Source organism: Propithecus coquereli, unplaced genomic scaffold, assembly GCF_000956105.1.
Source record: "Propithecus coquereli isolate 6110/MARCELLA unplaced genomic scaffold, Pcoq_1.0 Scaffold150, whole genome shotgun sequence".
Taxonomy (NCBI): Eukaryota; Metazoa; Chordata; class Mammalia; order Primates; family Indriidae; genus Propithecus; species Propithecus coquereli.
Window position 1 is genome coordinate 1,876,199 of NW_012139414.1, and position 16,063 is coordinate 1,892,261.

Genomic DNA, 16,063 nt, shown 5'->3' on the forward strand with positions numbered 1-16,063 from the left:
GATAATAAAAAGAGTTATAGGTATTTAAAGTTCTTAAAAAGTGAATCATTGTAAAGAAAAGTGGTCGGTAAATGGTAGTACAGAAGGTTCATGAATGTGGCAGAAGGTGGTGGTAGAACTCGAATGAACTGGCCTTTGGAAAGCTGTGTGGTGGAGACGGAGCCAGGCCAAGGTGACTCCTGGTGTTTGTCTCCCTTGTGTGCGAGGTCCTGCTCCAGCTCAAGGGCGTGAGGGTGGCACTTGGAAGCAAGCAGGCAGCATTGAAATGAGCAGTGAGTACAGAGTCCTCCAAGACGTAGTTTTAGGTAGAATAAAGCGGCACAGAAGGACACGGACAGTATAGCATTTGTCTAAGTCTGGAAACAGAAGCAGTATCATGCGGCACTAGAGGTACACACTCATAGAGTATATGGATAAACACGTACAGTGGTTTCTCCTGCGGAAGGAGAAGAAAACAGGAATCCAACAAAGAAGACTCCAACTTCATAATGTTTTGTGCAAAAAATGAGGTATAGACCGGGCGCGGTGGCTCACGCCTATAATCCTAGCACTCTGGGAGGCTGAGGCGGGCGGATTGTTTGAGCTCAGGAGTTCGAGACCAGCCTGAGCAACTAAAAATAGAAAGAAATTATCTGGACAACTAAAAATATATAGAAAAAATTAACCGGGCATGGTGGCACGTGCCTGTAGTCCCAGCTACTTGGGAGGCTGAGGCAGGAGGATCGCTTGAGCCCAGGAGTCTGAGGTTGCTGTGAGCTAGGCTGACGCCATGGCACTCTAGCTCGGGCAACACAGCGAGACTGACTCAAAAAAAAAAAAAAATCAGGTATAAATACGACAAAATGCCAACACATATTCCTTCTGGGTGATGGGTACGTGGGTGTTTGTTATAATATTCTATATGCTTTTCTGCACTTATTAAATTTCTCCTCTACCAAAAATAAACAAATGACTGGAAAAATACATACGAAGATTTCCTGCAAGCCCAGGCGGGTGATGCCCTGTTCGTTGGTGACAGAATCAAGGCAGAGCATCTCTGTGCCTCATTTGCCTTCATCGTCTTCTCCATCAGGGAGAATGTTCCAGAGCTGGGAGTGAGGAGGACACAAGAGCCTGCGTTCGGTAGGAGAGACAGAGGCTCCGCAGGGAAGACATGACCTAGGTTCGTGCTGCGGATGGGTTCAGATCTCCCACGTCATGGGTTGAGTCTCAGGCAGGTGAGACCTGAAAGCCGCCGTCCGTGGCGCTGGAGAGGTCAAGGTAGACAGAAGAGGAGCCGCCAGTGGAAACCAGACTGTGGATGAGGGCTGGCGCAGTCACAGGCAGGTAGACTGTGTGGGTCAGTCTCAGGCGCGGTTCTAGAACAGATCTCAGTGAGCAGTTGGAAGGGACCCAGTGTGGGGTCATTCATTTGGAGTGAACTAACTCTTAGGACAAGCACTGGAGAAGCCAGGCTGCAGGCGGACCCCGGCCTCCAGCTGCCGAAGGTGTCCCGTGGTGTCCCGGAGAGCTGGGTCCCTCCTCGGATAGTGATCGCTTCGTTGGATAAAGGTGCGGAAGGCAGCGAGGTCATGCAGTTTGCAGATGCCCCAGGAAGGAGTGAGCGGTGTCCCCCAAGGTGATGTTCCCGCGGCCTGGGCTGGAATCCACAAGAAAAAGACACCATTCAGGGACACACGTGTCAGCTTGTGTTCCCTGTAAGTGTGTGGGATGTTTGTCAGGGGCTGCCTTTGAGAGCGACACCCGTGCAAGGGAAGGGCCAGAGGGAGTAGCGGAGCCATGAGGCTGGGAGCCCCAGCGACAGCCTCCACCAACCCCGCGGCGGCCCCTAGCGCTGTTCCAAGTTGAACTGGGATTTCCTAGCCTTTATACACCCACCTCAAGCACTCACGGGTGCAGGCCTCCCCGGAAGGGCGTGACCTTGGCCAGGCGGCTCTCTGCAGCACAGGCTGGCCTTGGAGGAGCGACTGTGGGAGGCTATCTGTGGACCACACCCCCTGACGCTGGGCAGCAAGTTCTTCCCCGGACAGGCATCCGGGTGATGCATCCCAGCGTCGGCCACCACGTGACTGGATGAGTAGCCAACAAAAAGAGGGAGACAGCGAGTAAACACACACAGCTACGGGGAAGCGAGGCGGAGAGAGAGGCCACCTCTCTCGTGCCTTCCGCCTGGACAGGGATTTTGTTGAGCACATTCAGAGACGGGTACTCGTGGTGCCAATAAGTTTGTACATTGGCACGTTACGTTTTAAGGCAGTTTGTCCGCTTGAAGAGCCGTAAAGATGAAACACCCCTGGGTGGCTCCAGGAATCCAGTTGTAGGAAATTGTCTGAGATAGGGACAGCGCTTCCTGCACAGAGGTGTTTGTGGCAGTGTTAATGAGGGCAGTGACAAATGACAAAGAGCCTGTCCAGCTATTGAGGGACCATCAACAGTGTCCTCCTGGTGGGCTTTACCCAGCCGTTAGACACAGGCACCAAAAGGCGCGAGTAACGTTGCGTGGGCGCTTGTGACGTGCCGTTAAGCGAAAGATGAAAAATGGAGTGTGCTCTACTTACAACTCTGTGGCACCCACGACCACTGGGGCAAACAGGATTTGCCAAAGCCGTAGCTATGTTGGGTGAAATGGTTTGTCTTTTTCAGTTCCTAAATCAATTAGGATTGCACTTTTAATGCTTTTGTAAAGAAGAAAAAATATTATTGTCCAGGCACAAGCTGGGCATGACTTGACAGCAGGCTGTGGTGGAACCTTCTGGAGAGTTGAGGTGACCACAGGCTCAGGATGAGCTGGCAGCGTGGCGTGGTGGCTGAGGAGTTGCATGGCGCCTGGCTGGGTTCACGGTGGTGTCAGCGCCGCGGGGGTCTCCGGGTCACAGGCTACATGACACTGCGGGGCCTTGGGGCCCACCGATGAACACGGCGCCCTTTCTCCTGGAAAGGCTCCCCCGCTTGGTTTGACAGAGCAGCAAGGCTGCTCAGCAAGGCTAATCCACCTCCCCAAAGTCACACAGCCTCGGGCTAGAACTCGGGTTCGCGGATTCTCCATATAGGGCTCCTTCCACGGCCCCCCACTCAAAACCGATGAATTATGAAAATTCTGCGATTTCCAGGACCACCATGGATGAGAGGGTTGTGCGTGTGTGCTTTTTCTGCTTTCACATGTACACTGAAACAGTTCAGTGACACGGAGCCGTGTGACACGCAGGGAGACGCTCCCGTTGTGCCCTCAGGCAAGTGCTGGCATCCGGCCTCCTGGGCATGTGTTTTTCCTGCACACGCTGACTTATCTTTAACTGCTGTTTTGTACGAATTGTCCCGTGTTCTCACGCAGCGGCCCAGCAGTCACTGTGTCAGCGCGTGGCTGGTCATTTATTGAGGTTGTTCCCAGTTAGGTCCTCGCTGTTGAAACCAGTAGAAAAGGAACACGTGGATGGGCTTAGGGGCACAGGGTCCAGCCCTCCAGGCCTGGGTGGGCAGCCAGGCAGGTTCTCCACGTTCAGAATTTGGGCCCCCACAGCGCACAGGTCGCCTCCCGCTGCCTTTGAAAGACCCTCAGGAGTGGACCCGGCAACAGGGCTGGCCAGAGGCCCCTCCTTAGACGGACCCACGGACGCCTGAGGGGCCCCTGCAGGTGGCTGGGCCTGGCCATCCCTGCCTGGCTCTGCCCACGTGGTGGTCGCTGCCTGGGGAGGTGCCTCTGCGCACGGGCAGCTCAGAGTCGGGGCAGACCCCCTGGCCAGGCGTCCCCTCTGCTGTCCCACACAGGCCACCGGTGTGACGCGTGGGCAGCTTCCTTCACCGCGGGACATACCCGTGACTGCTCGTCAAGTACCCTGGCCCAGGCGACCCTCCCTGCCAGCCTGCCTGTGCCTTCCGTCCCCACCATGCTCACCTCTCCCTCCCTGCCCCATCTGTCTAGAAATGGCAGAAATAGTTTATTTGTTTAGGATCCCTGAGAAGCTGACCCCGAGACAAGGCTCTGGTGCGTTCACTTATCTGGGAGATGCCAGGGAACACCAGCTGGGCACGGGAGGTGGGCCTGGGACCACGAGGGTGTCCTCAGGCCAGTCACCCCTGTGGACAGCTGAGCCGGCGAGGAACCATCAGCCCGTGTGGGTTTGCGCCTCAGGGCGAACGCGGCCGCCGGGAGGGAGCCGGGTGTGGATCTGCCCATCCCCCGTCTCCGGTCGAGAGCCGTTGCCAGGGTGCTCACGCCGCAGTGCTCACAGCTCAAGGGTCCTGCTCCCACGGCCAGAATAAAGCCTCCAGGCAGGACCACGTGGCACAGCGTCTGCCGCCTGTGATGTGCCCATTTTCCCAGGAAAGCGGAGGCCTGACGCTCAGGGCCGGCCCTCACCTCTTTGTGCTGGCGCTGAGCCCAGACAAAACCCTCCAGCACCTTCCAGCACCTTCCAGCCCGTTCTGGGCTGAGGCTCAGTCATCGGTCTTGCGTCCCAGACGCGGGCTCCCCTTCCCTCCATCCATCCTGAGCAGGCCCTGACGGCTCGCCCAGCATCAGCACCTTCCCCGGGCGCGGCCTCCCACTGGGACAGGAGTCCGGTGCTGCGTCGGTCGTCGGGGTTCTCTGCACGGGCTAGCAGCTGGGCAGGCCTGGGTCCGGCCTGCTCTGCCACTCAGCTGCTCCGCCGCCGGCTGTGGCCGAATCAGGCGTTTAAGGGTCAGTCCTGCCTGTGACAGCAGCTGCCACACAGCCCTGCAGCCGGCTTCCGGGGTCGCCGCTCCCAGCCTGTTGTTCCAGGTGTTGAAAACCCCCTGGTGCCTTCCTCCAGCCCTGGAGCGACACCCGAGCCCACCACTGTCAGGCCGCCCCCTCATTCCTCCCCACCCTCCACACTGGCACGTCATCCTCCAACTCTGAGTTTCCCACCTCACGGTGCTCCCCCCAGCCCACCCTTTTCCCGGATGCTGGCGTCCAGCCCAGGTGCGCTCCTCCCGCAGGACGCCTTCCACCCTCAGTCTCCCAAGGCCAGCAGGGGACCCCCCTGGCACCCCTGTACAGGCCTGGCACCTGCCTCCCAGGTGTTCACTGCACCACCTCTCGCTGGGAACAAGTTTGGGTCCAGGCCAGAGCCAGTGCCATCGCATCGGAGAGGCCATGCCCACCTACCTGGTATAGTGCCACACCCCCAGCCTGCCTCTCCCTCTGTCCCCCGTCTGTCTCCATCATGGCATCACCACTATCTGGCATCACGTGGTACATCTGCCATCACGCCGGGAGGATGGGACTGTGTCTTATTCCCGCGTGTCCTCGATGCCTAGAGCAGACTGGCATGGGACTGGCCCCCAGGGGTGCGGATGATCTCAGCCCGCTCTCCACGTGGAGGCCAGAGCAGGCACCTGTATGGAATCGAGGTCCCTGATCCCATTGGGGCGCGCTGTGATGTGCTCCAGAGTCGGGGCCCGCCGGCCTGCCGTTCCCCACCAGCCTGGTCCGACGCTGGGGATGCAGGCCCAGGACGTGATGAATGTGGCTTCCCAGCGTCCTCTCTTCTCTTTTAGACAAAGCCCCCAGCGAGGACCCACGGCCCGAGGAGAGGCCCGTGGAGGGTGAGGCCCTGTCTACCCCCCACATCCCACCCCCACCCCACCCTGCCTCGCCTCCCCTGTGTCTCTGTGTCTGCTCCTTCCCTCCACCCCGTCTCTCTCCAGCAGCCTGGTGTGAGGGTGGGAGGAGATTTATAAGCTTGTCTTCCAGAACCAGGAGGTACCTGGTCATAGGTGCAGGCTCCTCCCTCTAGCAAGGGACGTTGCCAGGCTTTGGTTTTGGTTTTGTTTTGATACATACCCTACTGCCTTCTGTAAAGATTTGAAGATGGGGGTCTGAGCCTAGTCTTCCTGAGCAAGTAGAATTGAGGCCTGAAAGCACAAACTTGGCTTTGTGTCCAACAGACATCCTCATCCTCGGGAACACTGCTCACTCCCTCCCTTCTCAGAGTGGAGATAGGACAGGAAGGGACACCAAGGTGAGGGTGGGTCTGTTCCATCTCTGCAGTATCTACCCCTGGAGTGGAATGAGTGGGTATCAGAGGAGAGAATTGTCACTTCCAAACCCAGCCTGGCGGGGAGAACGGTGATGTCTTAATGGAAGTCCACTGCCACCTAGTGGCAGCCTACTCAATTTGCAGGCTTAGTGTACACCCTTTTTTTTGTTGTTGTTTGTTTGTTTGAGACAGAGTCTCACTTTGTCACCCTGGCTAGAGTGCAGTGGTATCATCATAGCTCACTGAAACCTCAAACTCCTGGGCTCAAGTGATCCTCCTGTCTAGCCTCCTGAGTAGCTGGGACTACAGGCAGATGCCACGATGCCTGGCTAATTTTTCTATTTTTAGTAGAGACGGAGTCTTGCTCTTTCTCAGACTGGTCTCAAACTCCTGAGCTCAAGCGATCCTCCTGCCTCAGCCTCCCAAAGTGCTAGGATTACAGGCGTGAGCCACCGCGCCTGGCTGCACCCACTACTTAAGTCACATCCTGAGCCAGTCTAGAGAGCGATGCTTACCTAGAAAGACCGTCATTCCTAGGCCACAAACCTCCCAAATCTCCATCCCGGCTGGTGATGCCCTAGACCTGGTTTCCCAAACAGGCGTGTGAGCCCAGGAGCTGTGGACCTGTCTGGGGGTGCTGCTTCTGAGGAAATAGGTTACCCACCCCCGCCGCCCCCAGCCTTCCCCATTCCAGGGTCCCACCACAGGGTCGTTCTAGGTGGCAGCAGAGCTGGGACATGAGGCGAGAAGCTGCTACCCGGGAGGCTCAACAGGCTGCCTTTTGCCTTCCAGACAGCCACGGCGACGTGGTCCGGCCCCTGCGGAAGCAGGTGGAGCTGCTGTTCAACACGAGATACGGTGAGCGAGGAGCAGGACGGCCGGGCATCGCAGCCCTCCTGCAGCCGCCCTGTGTCCAGAAGGACTTTGGGCCCACACCCCCCACCCCAGCTGCTCCCTGCACAGGAGCGAGGGAGGGCAGAGAGGACAGGGCCGCCCAGCCACGTCCCTGCTTAGAGTCCCACAGAGACTGAGGCACTGCCGGAGAATCCCACCCTTCCGCGATGCCGCGGCCCACCTCCCGGTCAGTATACTCACGCTCCTACTCACGCTCCTACTCACTCTCACGCTCACACTCACACTCACGCTCACACTCACACTCACGCTCACACTCACACGCTCACACTCCCACTCATGCTCGCACTCACGCTCGCACTCACGCTCACACTCACACACATGCTTGCCGGCTCGCCGGCTCACTCACTGTCGGCCTCAGGGTGGAGAGGTTGCTGTCCCCACTGTAACAACACTGGCCCTCTGTCCCCACGCACCGACACCCTCACCCAGGGTCCCCAGGAGTAAGAACTTTCCTACTCCAGAGTCCAGGGAGAGGACGGAAGGCAGGGAGGGGGTAAGCGCCTGTGGTTTGCCAGGCACGAGGCCAGGTGCTTCTAACATGCTCTCGTCCCATCCTCACAAAACTCGCACATCCTAAGACCCATTTTACAGATGAGGGAAAACGAGGCTCAGTGAAAGGTTGGAACTTGTCCGAGGCCCCACGCTGCTGAATGGCAGAGCCCGGCCTGGGCCTCAGATCTGGCTCATTCTCCAGGTGTGGTGTTGGGCCACACTAGGGCCTGGGGGTGTTTGTGGTGGCAGGAGGGACACTCTGGAGAGCCTTCCCAGAAGGATGAGGACACGTGAACTTGAGTGGAGCCAGCACTGGGTTTCAGCTTCTGCACAGCCTGAGCATGAGGGCGTGGACTGAGCGTGGGCCCTGGGGTCCTACTGGTTCGGGTTCTTGTCCCCCGGCTCTGCTGCTCTGTGGCTCTGTGACCTCAGACAAGTCACGTCCCCTCTGAGCTCTAGGTTCCTTGCCTGCAGGCTGGGGGTGACGTCTCACTCCTCAGGAAGGTTGGCAGCTGCAGCCCCCCACACAGGCGTGGGAGACGGGGGTTGAGGCTCGTGGCCCCGTGGCTCTGGGTGGCCCTACAGCAGCTGTGTCTCTGCAGCCAAGGCCATTGGCATCTCGGAGCCCGTCAAGGTGCCCTACTCCAAGTTTCTGATGCACCCAGAGGAGCTGTTTGTGGTGGGGCTGCCTGAAGGCATCTCCCTCCGCAGGCCCAACTGCTTTGGGATCGCCAAGCTGCGGAAGATCCTGGAAGCCAGCAACAGCATCCAGTTTGTCATCAAGAGGTAAGGCCCGGCCAGGTCCTCGGGGCCACCCCAGGTGTGCCCAGCATCCAGGAGCGGCACCGAGTCGCCGTCTTCCCCTTCGGAGTGGCAAAGGCTTTTTCTTTATTCTCCCTTTAATCAGCGGGGCGTGAGATGGGGTTTGGCCTCAGTTGAGTAGGCACGAGGTTGCCCAGGCCCAGCCCAGGCCGGCCAGACCCAGAGCAGCCAGACTGACCCCTCCCGGTCTCAGGAAGGCAGCGCCCGCTCTTCCCAGATGCAGAGTGGCAATTGCCCACCGGCTTGGGTGTTCGCTGGGCAGGTGTGCGGGTGTCTGGGCCGGGGACATCAGAGCGCTGCTGTGGGCGGTGCCCCCTCATCTTGGGACTGGAAGGTCCGGGGGTGCTTTTCCAGGCCCTTTCTGTTTCCTCGGGTATCTCGTTTTTGTCAGTGAGGGCCCAGCGTGGCCTCAGCATATCCAACCTCTGTGCCCAGCTGGGGAAAATGTCTCTCTGGAGGAGGCGGTAGCAGCTGTTGAATAGGAAAGCGGAGAGGGGGCCTGGCGAGGTGGCTCACGCCTGTAATCCCAGCACTCTGGGAGATCGAGGCAGGAAGATGGCTTGAGGCCAGGAGTTCCAGACCAGCCTGAGCAAGAGCGAGATCCCGTCTCTACTAAGATTAGAAAAATTAGCCGGGCGTCGTGACGCATGCCTGTAGTCCCAGCTACTGGGGAGGCTGAGGGAGGAGGATCACTGGAGCCCAGGAGTTTGAGGTTGCTGTGAGCTATGATGATGCTGCTGCACTCTAGCTGGGGCAACAGGGCAAGACCCTGTCTCAAAAATTAAAAAAGGAAGAAAAGAGGAGGGGATCGGGGATGTGTTTTGTGCTTGTTGCTTCTCTGTTGCTGTCGTATCTTGTGAATTTAGGCTGGTTTGGTTGCAAGTAGCAAGAAGGAGGAAACTCATGGGGTTTGTTCCCCTGGGGGACTAGACGGCCCCCAAGCTGGGAGGCTCACAGCATCATTCGCGCCCAGGGTGGCACACGAGCACGGAGGCCGGCTGGGGCCGCGAGTTGTCCTGCAGGGCCTGGTTACACCAGGAGGGTGGCGCCCCAAGAGACAACAGCAGGTGTGGGGTTCTTTCTTTCAACAAGTATGTCCTGAGCACCCACCATGTTCCAAGCTGCAGTCCAGTGTTCAACGCCACCAAGTCCTGCCCTCAAGTTGCCAGTCCCACCAAATGAAGTCAGTATAACGTCAGGTAGAGATAAATGCTGTGACAGATTCTACCTCAGAGTAAGGGGGCCAAGAGGGGCAGGAGGAACCCGTTTAAGGAGGTGATGTCATAATCCTAGCTCTCTGGGAGGCCGAGGCGGACGGATCGTTTGAGCTCAGGAGTTCGAGACCAGCCTGAGCAAGAGCGAGACCCCGTCTCTACCAAAAATAGAAAGAAATTAATTGGACAGCTAAAAATACATATAGAAAAAATTAACCGGGCATGGTGGCGCATGCCTGTAGTCCCAGCTACTCAGGAGGCCAAGGCAGGAGGATGGCTTGAGCCCAGGAGTCTGAGGTTGCTGTGAGCTAGGCTGACGCCACGGCACTCTAGCCCGGGCAACAGAGTGAGACTCTGTCTCAAAAAAAAAAAAAAAAAAAGGACGTGATGTCAGAGCAGAGACCTAAAGAAGCGAGGGAGCCAGTTGTGTGACAGAGAACTTTCAGGCAGCAGGGACAGCAGGTGCAAAGGCCCTGGGGCAGGGCCGTGCTTATGTGTTTGAGGCTCTTGAGGCGCCCTTGTGGCTGGTGCAGAGTGAGTGAGGGAAGGGTAGTGAAGAGTGAGGCCCGAGAGAGCAGGGACCAAATCCCACAGGGTCATGGGCTAGCTTAAAGAGTTTGAATTTTATTTTAAACTTAATGAGAACTCACTGAAAGGTTTTGAGGAAGGGGTGAATAATGTGGTCTGTTGGTCTTAATTACTCCAGCACAGGGTGAATGGTGATCTGGGGGGTGTGGGCGGGACAGGGGCCAACGAGGGGCCATCAGCTTGGGCCCGGTAGACTGGGCATGGTGAAAGGTACCAGGTTCAGGCAATGTTTTGAAGACTGGGCCAACAGAATTTGCTGATTATTGGATGTTGGGCTCTGAATGGCTCCAGGGCCCTTTCTAGGGAGGGTAGGCCGATAGATGGCTGGTGGGCTCAGGGGAGGCATCGGGGTGGGAGGTGGGAGCCACCAGCACTCAGGAGGGCCCTCAAATGCAGGGGCTGCTTGCCATGCCTGTCCCCTCAGCCAAGAGCCAGAGCACCTGGACCATTTGAGGGTAGGTAGGAGCCGAATCACCGGCCAGTCCCCATGAGCTGAGCCCTCCATGGCTCACCCGCAGGGACAGCTAGCACGCAGGAGTGTTTGTTAAAGCTGGGAGAGCACTCCCCACCTGCTGCTTGGAAGGGAGGCCGGTGAGCTGCCGGCTGTGTGGCCGCCTGGAGAGGCAGGCTGCTGGCCTTGCAGCCAGTCACCTTGGTGGCTGGCTCTGCTGTTAGACAGACAGCGCTATAACCACGCTGGCCTGGGAGCTGGGAGCTCTGCTCAGCGTCTGACTCTAGGGTGACTGTTGGGAAGTCACTTCCTCTTTCTGGACCTCAGTTTCCCCACAAGGAGAAGGGGACTAGATGCAATCTGAAGCCTTTTCTAGCTCCTGGGACTTGTGGTGCGAGGAAGGGCTTTGCCTCCTTCCTCCCCCGGCCCTGGCCCCGTGAGCCCAGCTCTGTGCCCAGCACCACGCCAGTGCCAGGAGACGCTGCCAGAGCTGGTTCCAAATCCTCGCCCGCTGGCTGCCCGGCCTGGGCGCACCCAGGAGTCTGGCCCTTGGCCTCATTCCCAGGCAGGGTCTCCTCACCTCTCTGGGTGGCCTCATCCTCAGACACAGGCTGCCAGCACTGAGCTCGGGCCCTGCATCCCTTCCCCGTCCTTCGGGAGATCAAAAGGAGTGGCTCCGCCATGTGTCCCACCCCACCAGCCCCTGTCAGCGCCCCCGTGGCCAGCCTGAGTGCCCTCTGCCCGCCACAGCTCCCAGCCCCCTCCCCGCCCCTCAGGCAGGCCTGCTCTGGTGAGCAAGGTCGCACTGCAAACGGCGTTTAGAGTCAGTGCCGTGAAGGGGGCCCGCAGTGTCTGCGAAGGGCGTCGCGGAGCCCGTGGAGATGCAGACGTTCGTGCAAAGCCGGGCCTGGTTCCCGAGGCTCCTGACCCCAAAGCCACACGGCATCTCTCAGACCTTCCCAGCACCCTGGAGCTCTTGCTACGTAGTCAGCCCCAAATGTTCCACACTGTAAATCGGCCCCATGGGAGGCCCCCTGAGGCTACATGCTCTGTCCCTGGGCAGTGGCCACTGTGTGTTGGCCCAGAACCGAGATCGAGGGTATTAGCCCAACCACTCCAGGACTGGGTGAGTCTCACTCCCAGCTGGGCCCTCCGAGATCCAGCGCAGCCCCCCAGATGCCACACGTGGGCCAACGGGACAGGTGCCCTGGGGTGGCAGGGATCCCAAGCCTTGACTCTCCAGAGCCAGGGGTGCCCATTACACAGATGTGTAGACTGAGGCCCAGAGGGCAGGGCCAGGCAGTCCCAGGGATGCTTGGTGGGACCTGGGTGATGGCCCTGCTCTTGTGGTGTTTTCCAGGCCCGAGCTGCTCACCGAGGGAGTCAAAGAGCCCATCGCGGACAGTCAAGGTACCCTTCGCAGGGTCACGGGCCGAGGCATGGGTGGATGCGGGAGGGCCTCAGGCTGCTGCCACTACCCCTCCTCCTGCTTCCTGGTCCTGGTTCTGTCCTCCCCCCGGCATTCTCCCCGCCCTCCATCGGGTTTGCCCCCACCAGTGCCACCTCGGGTCCCAGGAACTTCCTCCTCACTGCGGCTTCTCTCCCCCCTCCCCGCCCCCAGAGAGGGATTCCGGGGACCCTCTTGTGGACGAGAGCCTGAAGAGACAGGGCTTCCAAGGTAAGGTTGAGCTCAGAGTGAGGTCAGCTGTCCCAGTGCCATGACCTTGACCTGGTTTGGGTTTGGAGGGCCAGGTTGGAGGTGGGGAGGGGCTGGCCCCCCACCTCAGGGCCTGGGGGTAGGAGGGTGCTGGTAGGTGGATGGCAGGAATGGAGGCATCCAGCAGTCAGCCATGCTCTTAGTGCTTCGAGATCAGAGGAGGGAAGGTCGCCGAGGGCAAGGAGGGCTCCTTGGAGGAGGAGGACTAGGGCTGGGCCAGGAGGGGGTGGGAGGGGAAGGGAAGACGGGAGGTGTGTGAGTGGAGGCTTGAGGGGGTCCCCACATGGGAACTGAGCCACAGGAAGGGGCCGGGTTCGAGGGAGAGCCCCCCGAGTGAGGGCAGAGGCCTGTCTCTGCTGTCAGCAGCATGTGGCTGAGACAGTCGTCCACGTCCGTGTGGGCAGCTCGGAGGAGCGGGGGTGCGGCTGCGAGTGAATCCCTGTGGGTGGGGGCTCCCAGGGGGGCTCAGCGGGACCAGCGGCAGGACGGCCCCAGAGGTTGGGGAGCCTAGGCAGAGAGGACCCGAGTCTCAGGGGCGGCTGCTTGTGGCCTCCAGTCTCTCTGGCTTCTCTTGAGGCAGCTGGAACTTTCTGTGATGAGGGGCGTCTCCCTCCTCGTGCCCAACCCTCTTAGCAGAGTGGGAGCCTCAGGAGCCCAGAGATCACCTGTTCTTCCTCCCGCCCTCCCCAGTCGCTCTTCCCCGAGGTGGGGCCAGGCTGAACTCTCTCTGAGGTCAGGGCTTATGGTGGCCCGAGGCCCCCATGGCACGTGCTGGCACAGGGGGTCCTTAGTAAACACTCTCTGGGCGACTTAACCTCCGTGGGGACTGCCGTCCTCGTGATCCAGCCAGGCTGTGGGTCAGCCGAGCTTGCGTCCCCCCCCTCGCCTCCCGCCGCCCCGCCGACTTCATGCAGCTCAGGCCCAGGAGTCTGCGCGTCCTGGTGTCTCTCACCTCCAGGGCTTATTTATTGGTTTGGAGATTTTCAAATGTCAACAATTAGCTTAATTTCCAACTCATTGCTGTTGTCGCAACAGTGTGCGTCCTTCCGGAAAAACACACATCTCCATCAAGATGTTAGTTCTGAAGGGCTCTGAGGGGCCCACTCCAAGGATCTGTTAATTGCCAGAGAAGGAGGTCCCCCTAATTAGAAAATCATATTCCTTAAAAGTCACCAAGTGCCTTTTAATTTAACAGCCCAAATTCATAATTGTTTTTCACTTTGCAGAAAATTACGACGCTAGACTCTCACGGATCGACATCGCCAACACGCTAAGGGAGCAAGTCCAAGACCTGTTTAATAAGAAATACGGTGAGCTGCGGGAGGGCAGGGAGACCCAGCCGGTGTGGGCAGGGAAGCAGGAAGCTTCCCAGTTCTAGCTGAGGTCATTTCTAGGGAAACCATTTACCCATTTACACGTTTCTTGAGCACTTACTATGTGCCAGGCCCTGTCCCGGACACTGGGGATACAGCATTGAATAAAGCAGATGATCCCTGCTCTCAGCAGCCTCGTAGACCAGTGAGGTGAGACACACCTTCAGCAGCTACACACGGTCTGATAGACGGTGAGGAAACATTCCATGAGCTCTGCAGGAAAGGAGCTGGCTGCTCAAGAGAAAATAATGGATACTTACCCTAGACTGGGGACAGGGGAGGCCTTTTTGAAGAAAGAACTGAAGGGTGGTAAGGAGTTAATCAAGCAGAGATTGGAGGACGGGCATTCGTTGGGCTAGGAGAATGGCATGTGCAAAGGCCCTGGGGCTTGTCCAGAGAAGGCACAGAAAACGGAAGTATGTGAGCTGGGGAGAAGGGAGGCGCCCAGTGGAGTTGGCTGGGGGGTGGGCCAGACTGCCCAGGGCCTGGGGGGAGCCACAGTATTAGCTCTGTATTTCGTCAGGAGGACTGAAGGGCCCAGAGCCGCTTTGCACTTGTAAAGCACCCTCCTGGCCGCTGTGAGGACAGTGAATGGGTGCGGAGGGTGGGGATGGACACGGGAGACCAGCTCAGAGGCCATGAAAGGGGTTAATTGGCACATGATCCCGTTATGCTGACTACAGAAGAGATCACCCCCGTCTTGGTCAGCTCGAGCTGCTACAACAAAACACCTTAGACTGGGTGGCTTATAAACAACAGAAATGGACTTCTCATTCTGGAGGTGAGAAGTCCAAGATCAAGGTGCCAGCAGATTCAGTGTCTGGTGGGGCCCGTTACCTAGTTCATGCACGCTGTCTTCTTGCTGTGTCACACGGTAGAAGGGACGAGGGATCTCCCTGGGGCCTCTTTTACACGGGCACTGTTCCCATTCGTGAGCTCTCCAGCAGGGAGACCACAGGGAAGCTGGAGCTCCTACTCGTCGGTCAGGGCTCCTGAGACATGTGTCCCGAGAGAGGAGGAGAGAGAGCCAGGAGGAAGCAGTGTTGCCTTTTATGACCCATCCTCAGAGGTCACACAGGGTCACCTCTGCCAAGCTCTGTTGGTTGAGGCAGTTACAAAGTCCCACCCAAGTTCAAGGGAGGGGGATGCACCGTAAGAGGAGCTCGTGGAATGGGAGAATATTGGTGTGGCTGTCTTTAGACAGTGCAGTTCACCACAGCTCATAGCATGGGCAGTTCAACAGTAGAGTGGCCTTCAGGGTCAGCTGGATCCAGCAGCTCAGGCATGTCGTTGGTGTCTGTTTCCTTGGTGTCAGAGTCACCCCAGGCTGGCATCCCATTTGCTTGTAGAATGTCCGCAGCAGGACCATGCATCCCATCAACATGCCCCAGAAGGGAGAGGTTTGGCTCCTCTCCCAGCTTTTAAGGGAGCCAGGTCATTTCTTTCCCAGAACTCTCCGGCAGCCCTCCCCTTGTTTCTCACTGGTCCTCACTGAGTCGCATGTCCATTCCTTACCCAGTCACTGTGGCAGGGACACACCCTGTACTCATTGGCTTAGGCCTGGGTCACCTGACTTGTCACTGTCACAAGGGGTGGGGCATTTCCCTGATAAAGGAGGGGGTGGTCCGCACCAGCCACCAGGGACAGGCGGACACCCAGCCTGTCAGGCAGAGAGAAGGGGCAGCGCCCTCACTGAGGGGGGAAGATGATGGGTTCCGTGTTGGATGTGTTCAGTTGAGGTGTGAGCGGAGATGACCCATGGGCGGCTAAAGTCCACGTCTGCTGTTCGGAAGAGACTTCTGGATGGGACATAAAAATTAAGCCCCAGTCGGTGAAAACGCTCCGTGATAACAGTAGTGATGGATACATGTTATACGTTTGTGCAAGCCTGTAGAATGTTCGACACCAAGAGTGACCCCTAATAAACACTGTGGACTTTAGGCGGTAACATGTCAGTATGGGATTATTGATTGGAACAATTGCATTAATACCACCCTGGCGCAGGGTGTGGATAGCAGGCGAGGCTGTGCTTGGAGCTTGGGCAGGTGTACGAGAAATCTGGGTACAGTAAGTCCTCACTTAATGTTGCTATGCTCTTGGTAACTAGACTTTGAGGGGAAAGACGTCCTCGTATAACATTGTTTCATTTCGAGTTGTTCCGTCGTAAGTTGATGAGAAGAAAAAATTAGTTTCATTATATGTCATTTCACTTAAAGACGCAGTTTCCAAGCACCTAGTGATGATGTTACGTGAGGACTTACCGTACCTTCCTCTTAATTTTGCTGTGAACCTAAAACTGTGCTAACAAAAGAAAGTCTTAGCTGGGCATAGTGGTGCACACCTGTAGTCCCAGAGACCCAGGAGGCTGAGGCAGGAGGATCACCTGAGCCCAGGAGTTTGAGGCTGCAGTGAGCTGTGATTGCACCACTGCACTGCAGCCCGAGTGACAGAGTGAGACTCTGTCACTAAAAAAATAAATAAATGAAGTA

General features: G+C 57.8%; 1 protein-coding gene across 2 annotated transcripts in view; it reads left to right on the plus strand.

Moving 5' to 3' along the window:
- The window catches only part of GTF2IRD1 (GTF2I repeat domain containing 1), a 109,300-nt gene that overhangs the window by 60,312 nt on the left and 32,925 nt on the right, over positions 1-16,063 (plus strand). For both annotated transcript variants that reach the window (XM_012640251.1, XM_012640250.1), the window contains 6 exons: positions 5,521-5,568; positions 6,795-6,860; positions 8,012-8,195; positions 11,845-11,894; positions 12,106-12,162; positions 13,428-13,511. In XM_012640251.1, coding sequence (XP_012495705.1) covers positions 5,521-5,568; positions 6,795-6,860; positions 8,012-8,195; positions 11,845-11,894; positions 12,106-12,162; positions 13,428-13,511 — 489 coding nt within the window. The remainder of the gene's footprint in view (positions 1-5,520; positions 5,569-6,794; positions 6,861-8,011; positions 8,196-11,844; positions 11,895-12,105; positions 12,163-13,427; positions 13,512-16,063) is intronic.